Source organism: Paramormyrops kingsleyae, chromosome 20 (genome assembly GCF_048594095.1).
Source record: "Paramormyrops kingsleyae isolate MSU_618 chromosome 20, PKINGS_0.4, whole genome shotgun sequence".
Taxonomy (NCBI): Eukaryota; Metazoa; Chordata; class Actinopteri; order Osteoglossiformes; family Mormyridae; genus Paramormyrops; species Paramormyrops kingsleyae.
This window is the reverse complement of record NC_132816.1, coordinates 7,146,023-7,155,070: the sequence shown is the minus strand read 5'-3', so window position 1 is coordinate 7,155,070 and position 9,048 is coordinate 7,146,023. Positions and strand designations below refer to the sequence as shown.

Below are 9,048 nucleotides of genomic sequence, written 5' to 3'. Positions count from 1 at the left end.
CCTTTTATTTGAACAAATATTGACCATCTCAAACATAATTATTTAAAATCAAGCTAGCACTCCTTAATCTTTAAGATTGCTCACACCTATAACACATGCATTTTTCCCCATCTGTAAAAAATGCATAATTAATCTGTTTTTTTATTGAGAATTTGCAACAGAAAGTGAATGTTAAAAGGTATGATGAGCACTTCACGTCACGTTTAATTTTATTGAAAATAAGGAACTGATATATAGCAGGAATGGTTAAAACCACATGCTCTATAGCAAAAGAGGATTCTTTAGCCTAGCTCATAGAACAGTTAATTATCCAAGGAATTTTTATTTTGGGCTTAAGCTCTGAGCATATATCAAGCACTACCTTTCATTGAATTCATGTAACGAACTTACGTACTTCATGTTTTATTTTGAAATGGACTGCATTATGCAGATGCAGGACTTTCACTTATACACGTTCACAAACACAAAGTCATTTTATAAATAACAGGTATATCTTGTATAAAACCCCAGAAAATGAAACCAACAGGGTTGTACATAACACTTTTCTGTAAGAACAAATATTTATAGTTTAGTGAACATAAAATAATCATTATAGTTGCTAAATTATAAATGTACATTTGCGATATTTTAAGTTACATTTACAGTGTGCTGGTTTGGTTAAGAAATTAAGATTTTACTGGGCAATTGGGTAATGGTTTTAAAAACCAAAGGAACATCATAATGTTAATAAGGGTTATTTTTATTATTTTATTCATAATTCAGCTGTAAAAATGGGGGAGATACTCTGTAAACAATGTTATCTCTCCACCGTGTTTGCGTGCAGTTTGGGTCAGTCGATTTGTGCCTGTACATTGTCCGAATTCTGCGGCTGCATCTTTCGAAGGACATGGTCTATGTAGCCTCTGTAGGCTGCGTCCTTCGAAGGTCCATGCAATGCATCTTGGGATATGTGGGGCTACGTAGGATCCACCCTTTGGCAAAAGGAGGACGTGTTCCTAGACCGCATTTGAAGGAGCCTTTGAAATGGGACAGCCTTGTCATGCCGCATTCAGTCTTCGAATGGGGCCTATGAACGATGCAGCCCCTGAATTGGGACACAGCCATTGTGCGTATGGATTCAGGGTCCCTCACTGTCATGTTCTTCACAGCCTTCCACGCCTTCTGCGTCGCTCTCTTCACCACCGGAGCTTCGGCTTGGTGCCTTCCTGTCACACTCCTGCTCACCGTCGTCTTTCTTTTCCTGCTCTAAATGCTGTTCTTTGGTCTCATCCTCGTTATCCTGCAGCTCACTTTGGTCTACTCTCTTGTCCTCCTCTTCTGTGCCTTTCTGGACTTGATGCATCTCTCCTTCTTCCTCTCCTTCACTTTGCTCTCGATCAAAGTCTTCTGGGTAACCATCTGGAGAGGACTCTGCACCTGAGGAGGACCCTGCCGCATCCTCATTCTTATTGCTGAAACAGACCACAGTACCACACAACATTGACAATCTCTGTTGACCAATTCACCAGTGTACAGGCCAGGGCTCTTCAAATCTGGCCCTCTATTCCAAATCTAGGCCTTGTTTTCAGTTCTACCAGGTAGTTAGTTTAATAATGAATGATTCTGATTGGCCAGAGGCTTCACATCACGCTCACAGGTAAAAGAAGGCTGGAAAATCAGCAATGCTTGGCCCTTGAGGATCGTGATTTGAATAGCCCTGCTATAGGCCCTGAAACTTTGCATGTATCTGTTTGTGATTCCAGTCGGGGTCTTCATTATTAGTAGAGAGAAACAATAATTCTGTTGTCTATTCTATATCTAAATAGATGGATTTTTACAGGTTTACATAAATTTCTTAAATGACTTTAAAGAATTGATTTCAATGAAAAAAATCTGTAATAATCCTAATGATACTCCATCCATCCATCCATCCATCTTCTAAAATCACTTGTCCTATTCAGTGTCATGGGGGGTCGGGAGCCTATCCCAGAGGTTACGGGAACACGGCAGGAAACAACCCAGGATGGGGAACCAACCCATTGCAGGGCACACTAACACACCATTCACTCACACACCATTCACTCACACATGCACCTAATGATATTTTACTGCTTTTACACCTGATATCAAATAAGAATGTAATAAGAATATGGTTAATTACATTGATCGCCACCTTGCAATGGTCGTTTTCACTATTTTTCAAGATCTGGTTTATTTATTCCAGAGTTATTCCTTTCTATTTATCTCATTTTTACTTATTTTATTTTACATTCTCCCCCTCCCCATTGTATTTCTGTGGTATGTCTGTATTGTATGTGTGATTGTTGGTTCTGTCGCTTTAGTCTCACCACAAACATTTCATTGTGCAGATGTCTTTGCCATACTGTGCACATGATAAATAAAGACTCTGACTTTCGTTTCACCAGCCTGAACTATTTCTCAGTCAGAAGGGGGGTGAAAGTCACCTCAGCTTATCAGTGTGGGAGGAGGAGCTGAAGGATTTCTCTGAGAGCAGGTGCCTCGATGCCCCATAGCTGACGATGTCTTGGGTCAGTCCATACCCTCTGAGTGCTTCAGCGAAACGCTTCTCTGCAGCCTGCTTGGCGTTCTTCTAATGCAGAAAAAAAGTCCATGTGGTTTGTAATTAAAATCAGTTAGTTCGGAACATTGGCTTTACTCCAAGTATTGGCAGCTGGATGAAACAAATGGTTATTGATTGATCTATTAACTGCATATATTTTTAGAAAACACACTCAGCTCACCAGCGTCACCTGCTCCAGCAGCAGAGGCCTTCCCGCGACCCGCTCCCGGATTTCCCTCATCTCTGCCCCGTACTCTTTCCTGCGCTGGCGGTCCTGCGTCCTGCTCCAAACACACAGGGCAGCGGTAACTCCCGAAGTACGGAGGGAAGATCAGCAAGCCCCTAACAGACATGCACCGTCAGAAGAAAAAGATTACAAATTTGTACCTTTGCTTGTCACTGGGGCTGTACCATCAAGGGTCTGCCAATTATGCCCTAGCTGTAAAGGTGGAAATTTCAGATCCAGAAAGCAAAAATCCAGATTTTCTTTCAATCAAGCAGTGAAGTACTCTGTCTGCGACTGTGACTTTTTGTACACAACTGGTTGGTTGAAACAAAACCTTGGTTTGGATTTTTACTTTCTGGACCTGAAATTTCTACCCCTGCCTAGCTGTAGGTAAATGTACCTTTTAGCCTAATTTAAAGTACAGAAATGGACATTGAGGAACATCCCAAAGGCATAAACAACATTAATGTGCCATCAATGGTACAGAAATATTCATCAGAATCTGTTTCTGTACCTTAAAGGGTACCATTCCCTACAGCTAAGGGTACAATTGGCAGATTGGCAGAGGGTCCAGCCCCAGTGACAAAAGGGTACTTTTTTTCTGACAATGTGGTTAGTAGTTCTAGGGCCATTAGAAGTGTTACCCTTATATGTAGACAATAACAGATTAGTCCATATGTTAACTAAGGAATACAACTAAAATAAGCTGGGATATTCATATAAATGAACAGTGAATATTAAAAAAAAAATTAAACAAACTAAAACACGATTAGAAGTGTAACCATAAGACCAATGATCAGAACACTTCTTATGTTTAACTTTCTGGTTGGAGAAAACTTTCTTTTTTAACTTCCTGATAATAGCACATTCAAGCATTTACTTGATTTTAGGGAATCAAAATAATAATAATAATAATAATAATAATAATACTAATAATAAAGATAATCGATACTTTATTGATCCCCTTGGGGAAATTGTCTTCACGCCTCCCTCAACGTGCTCTTTTTGTTTTGTAGAGTAAGCTGTCCGCGAAGGGCAGCCACCCATAGCGGCGCCCAGGGAGCTGGGGGTTAAGGGTCTTGCTCAAGGACCCGCAGACGTGCTGAGGCTGGGTTTGAACCGGCGACCTTCAGATTCTAATACTCCAGTTGGGTAGGACAGTTTCCAATCAAAATACAGAAAGAAAAGGTCTATATAGTCTGTATGCTTGCTCTGGTGCTCTCATCTTCATACTAGTAATAGTCATGGAGCAGAAACAATGACATGGGCAGTGTTTGGTACCTGAACTGCTTCAGTTTGGCCGGGCAGATTTGGGACAGGGCCGTGTGCGGGTCATTGGCCAGGGCACGTCTACTGATCACTTTCTGCAGCTTCCTCTCTCTCTGTCTCTGCTTCTCTCGCCATCTCTCTTCCTCTTCCTCAGCCTTCCTCCTCTGCTCCAGTGCCCTTCTACGTGGAGAAAAAAGACTGGCGCTGAGGGCGGGAGCTGGGAAATCTGCGGACATGTCCCTACTGATATCCTGCGTGCTTGTATACTGCGAACACTTGGTATGTCATTTTGACGAAGGAGGGAGAGACTTCACATGGGATTCATTCTTCCACAAAAAATATGACTCTAATCGACGTATGGGCTCAAACTACGGACTAATAGCACACGGGCGTGACTGGGGGGCCAGTGAGCTGTTACCTCACGGCCTCTTGACGCTTTTTGGCAGCATCTGTGATTTTGGGAGGCAGGAGTTCCAGGCTACTTGAAAAGGAGGAATGGAGGCTGGAGCCCACAGCCTGTGCCTGGGTGCTATATGGCCTGCGTGTCACTCTGGAGCTCTCCAGTTCTGCCTCCATGGCAGCCTGGATCCGGTCCCGCCGTGATGGGATCTGAGCGGTCCTCAGATGAAAGGGTTCGCAGACGGTCAGGAGTTTCACGTTCCGCTTGTCCTGCAGCCGTTTCCTGAACCTCTGGTAGCTGGCATCGAAATCTGGCACCTCGCTGTTGATTTTTGGCCGGAAGTTGGGATCCGCCTGGATGGTCCCCTCAGTCTTTCCCTCCATGTTCCTCTGCCTGTTGCTCGACCGTCGGGCCAGCATGCTGCGTGGCATTGAAGCGCTGTGAAGCAGCTCCTGGGCCCGCATCTGCATCTTGATGGCACGGTACAGCTGGTCCTCCTTGAGGCGTTCACTTACTGTGGAGTCGTACACCTTCCGCGGAACCGGCTTTGCCCTGAAAGCTTTCTTCTCCTCCTTGGGGAGCTGGACCTTCTGCTCCCTCTTCCGACACTCCCTCTCCAAGAAGCTGAACGGCTTCTGGGAGGTAGTTCTCTGCTGGCGGGAGAGGCTGCGCCGCTCCTTGTTGCGCTCGCAGATCTCCTCATACAGGGGGAGGTAGACATGAGTGGGGACGGGGCTGGCATGGAACTTCTTCTGGCATTCGGTCAGCTCTTCCAGTTGCTTCCTCAGCATGGCATTCTCCAGCTCCACCTCCAAGCGAGACCTTACTATCCTCTGCTTCTTCTCTGCCTCACGCAGTGTCATCCGGAAGGGTTTGGGCACAGTTATTTGAGGCCTCTGGCCATCAGGATGCTGCTCCTGCCCAATGCGTTTTTTTTTGCCCTCGGTTCTGTCCTTGAGGACTCCAGGATTCTGGCTCATGGGCTGGATCCTCAGTGGGGAGCAGGATGGAGACCGGGCATGGGGGGTCAGCTCCCCGATGATGAAGTCTTGCCACATGTTCTTGATCTTTTCCTTTGGAGAGATGACAACATTCATCTCTGGCTCGATCTTTACATAGCTGTCTTCTGAAGTGTCCGACATTCCAGAGCTGCCGTAGTGGTCAAAATCCTGGGCAGACGAGGCATTATGCAGCTTCACTGGCACGGAGCAGGGCTTTGTCCACTGCAACCTGAAAAAATATAATACTAGGATTTTTATTAGTGCTGTAAGAAAAGGTATTTTATATACTCATGGGAGGTTTACTGACATTTTGAAAAATATTCTGAGGACAGAACAAAAAATGATTGGCTCAGAGAGATCACTAATCAGATTGTAGAGGAGGTGGGTCCAACCAATCAAACGTCTTGGTACTGCCTCCTTTAGTTGTTTGGACCCACCTTCTCTACAATCTGACTGGTTATCTCTCTGAACCAGTCATTTTTTGTTCTGCCCTCAGAACATTTTTGTGTATGTGAAACTCCCATGAGCATTTTATATGTTTTACACGTTTGTCAACAAGTGGCACCAGAAACTCGGGGATTCAGGTAGGAGAAACAGAGTAAATAGTGCACATGGAGGTGAGGCCAAACCTGTGAGGCACGATATCATCCACAGGAGGTGCGTCCTTTATATCCAGCTTATGCCGGTACATCCCCTCCAGCTCTGCCATGGTCTGCAGGTGGGCCTGTTTCAGCTCCTCCAGTTTCCTGTAATACTCCTCATTGGATAAGCAGAACTCCTGCAAGTCAAAATGATCCCTGGAAATCCCACAGTCCTTTAAAGTCAAAGGACAGTGTGTGTGGTCTTCAGCCCCTCCACCTCCGTCATCTGACTCAGAGTCAAACACCAGCTAGTAGTGAAGAATGACAAAGATCACGCAAGTATTATATTTGATTTACTTTGCTGTATTTCGATAGTTCGTTGTCTTGTGTTTCAATTGTTGGGGGGACCATGCTGATACATTCAAGCGCAAAACTCATCCTGATCTTTCACTAGTGCAATAATCAGGCGTATAGATGGGTAAGAATCAATCCTTGTTTTAGATAAAATTGTCAGCTAAGAAACTACAGGTAATGCAGCTGCAGTACCTGTTAAAGCTGGATTATTCTATATGAACAGCTCTGTGGAGTAGCCACTCTTTACTGAATGCTGAACTGCATTTTTAATGTTTTATATGGCATCACAGCATGGTCACATGACACATGATGCTGTCACATGATTGCTCAGTAGTGAAGCTTTGAATCCGGCCTCAGCTCTGCTCATAGGGCAGTTTTCAGGCTCTGCCACGTACAATGATTTAATTCCCCAAACCAAAGACATGCTCATCCGGGGAGCTACCATTCCCCCCAATGTTCTTGCTGGGATAAGCTTATCCTGTCTGGATCCATGGTTACGTCCCACCTAAAGAACCACCTTTTAAATCTCACACTTTGTAGGAAAGCTTTCATTATGTGTCTCTTTTGCAATGATGGAAAAACTGGCTTTCAGGTCAGATTTTGTTTGAGTCTGGGGAAGCCAACTCTGCGGGGTTAAGCTTCACAAATAAGCTCATTAACACCGTGTCTACTGATTAAGAGACCATATGGCAGTCAGCTAAAGTGGGACGTCGCAGGCTTAAATGGGGGGGTATATGCCCTGAGACACGGGGAGGGGGGGCATACAGTTCATGCCTCAATATACTATGTTGAGCTAATTAAACATCAAATAAACAAATACATATTTTAATAAATATCCCATCCATGTTCTAAATGCGTATGCTGATCAAGATCACAGGGTTAATAATAAGAATACAACAATAGAAATACAGAAATATGGGAATACAAAGATTTAAGTGCCATTGTTTTGAACATATCAGGTTCTTACAGACAACACAGCCCCAGGTAAGAGAGCTGACACTGACTTTTAGGGCTTTTTGGCTGTCTTGGTATCAATATGTAGATACATACAGAAAGCAAGGGTTTACCTGCATGTGCAATAGACAGTTAATGCATGTTGTTAATAAATAAAGATAGAAAAGTCCTTTGTAATATTAGAACATGTTTGATTTGTTAGTCCATGATCAGCATAAATGTAATTTCAGCTAAGGACAAAGAAAAGAAATGTAATCAAACTTTATTGAATCATGCTGAGTCTAACCCATTTTTATATGAATGCTGGATTGAATCACATTCTCTGTATGACCCCTGATAAAGTTACATGCTCTTTTTAATACCAGATTCTTAGTATCCAGTGTATTCCATTGTTTGGTCAATCTGTGAATTCAATTCACCATATAGCTGTTTTCAACAGTATCAAAACATAAATTTAGTTACACAGGCTAACAATCACAATGATCATCCATTCTATTAATTTTCCTACAGTCTATGGGAAGGTTGTGCAGCTTATACCAAGGAGCACGGGGCAATTAAAGGGCAGGGGGCACCCTGAACCGGGCGTCACTCCTTTACAGAGGTACACCGATTTACCCAAAGCAGGAGGAAACCCGCGACCAGGGGAAAACATGCAAACTCTGCACGCCAATAGCCGCAGGCAAGAACGGAACCAGCACCCATGATGGTGGGAGGGAGACCACACTTCTTATTGGGTTTCAAACGAGTTTTATTCATAATTTATAAATATAAATATCTAAATTATAAATATAACATAAATATAATTTATATTACCTGACAATAATAGCAAATTTGGACAAGATATAATAAAGATATAATTAATATATTACGACATAAGATTCAGTATCTTTAAAGTAAAGGGACTGCATGAACGTCAATCTTTAAACCAAAAATACGTACGGTTGTATGCTTGGTTAAAGGTGCCTTTTAGTGAAATGATTGTATATCTGTCACGAAATTGTGCAGCTTTTAAAAACGAAAAAGTTATGCTCGTTATTGTTTTAATTCCAAACAAGAACAGAGTCTGGATACAGATTTAGTAAGAGTACACGTGATTTTTTTTTTTAAATTGTCACAGTATTAAGTAAATTAACATCGAACCTTTTTCCTACATTTTATATAGTTATTAAGAAAGTTATATTATAAAGTTATTCAGCTGCAATAAAAGTTATAAATCGGACATTCTGTCTGGGGTATACTCACATTGAAATGTGGGGGTCGGTTTACTTTACCTCTTTCTCGTAACATCGGGTGTCCGTGCGCCCCATCGCGCGAGGATCCCCCCTATCTCTCTCATAAAGCGCTAGCGGTGCCTTAGACTTCGGCTTTACCGGCGGCCTTAAGCACGACGTCACTATTACGTTTGTCCCATGTAAATTGTCCATTGCTCTCACAAATTGCTAAATCTTCAGATATACTTCTTGCTACCCCACTCATCGGACAGTCCTATAGGAACCCGAGGCGTCGTTGCCCCGGTAACTGGAGTTCTGCTACAACGGTATGGCTCTAGGGCCAAAAAGCCTATGGCGTTTTGTAAAGCGGACAACGATTTCTGTGCTCAGACGGCCTTCTTAAACTAACACGCTTTAAGAAAATGTCACACCAAATGCTGATAAAAGGCTTAGCGATAAACCAAGTAATAGAATTACAAGTGTGATAGCCAT

The 9,048-nt window shown here is 43.0% G+C and overlaps 1 protein-coding gene across 7 annotated transcripts; it reads right to left on the bottom strand.

Moving 5' to 3' along the window:
• Positions 1 to 386: 386 nt before the first annotated feature.
• On the bottom strand, positions 387 to 8,825 carry fam161a (FAM161 centrosomal protein A). 7 transcript variants are annotated; one of them, XM_023824961.2, is made up of 7 exons: positions 8,617 to 8,825; positions 6,086 to 6,345; positions 4,474 to 5,685; positions 4,068 to 4,235; positions 2,742 to 2,841; positions 2,445 to 2,590; positions 387 to 1,451 (listed from the first exon to the last, which is right to left on the bottom strand). In XM_023824961.2, exons 1-7 carry the CDS (start codon positions 8,767 to 8,769, stop codon positions 1,118 to 1,120), a joined length of 2,373 nt encoding a protein of 790 aa, XP_023680729.2. In that variant the 5' UTR covers positions 8,770 to 8,825; the 3' UTR covers positions 387 to 1,117. The 7 variants fall into 7 exon arrangements, 5 of the variants coding, with proteins under 5 accessions (XP_023680729.2, XP_023680730.2, XP_023680731.2 ...); XM_023824962.2 differs by having other exon boundaries at positions 2,445 to 2,587; XM_023824963.2 differs by having other exon boundaries at positions 6,086 to 6,234.
• Between the last annotated feature and the right edge of the window lie 223 nt (positions 8,826 to 9,048).

Bases quoted from the DNA above. Each gene is read 5' to 3' on its own strand.
- fam161a (XM_023824961.2), bottom strand. From the start codon at position 8,769: ATGGACAATTTACATGGGACAAACGTAATAGTGACGTCGTGCTTAAGG. The intron at 4,236-4,473 runs GTAACAGCTCAC...TTCTCCACGTAG, and splicing joins AAGCGTCAAGAGGCCGTGAG to AAGGGCACTGGAGCAGAGGA. The intron at 2,591-2,741 runs GTGAGCTGAGTG...TTTCTGCATTAG, and splicing joins TGCTGGAGCAGGTGACGCTG to AAGAACGCCAAGCAGGCTGC.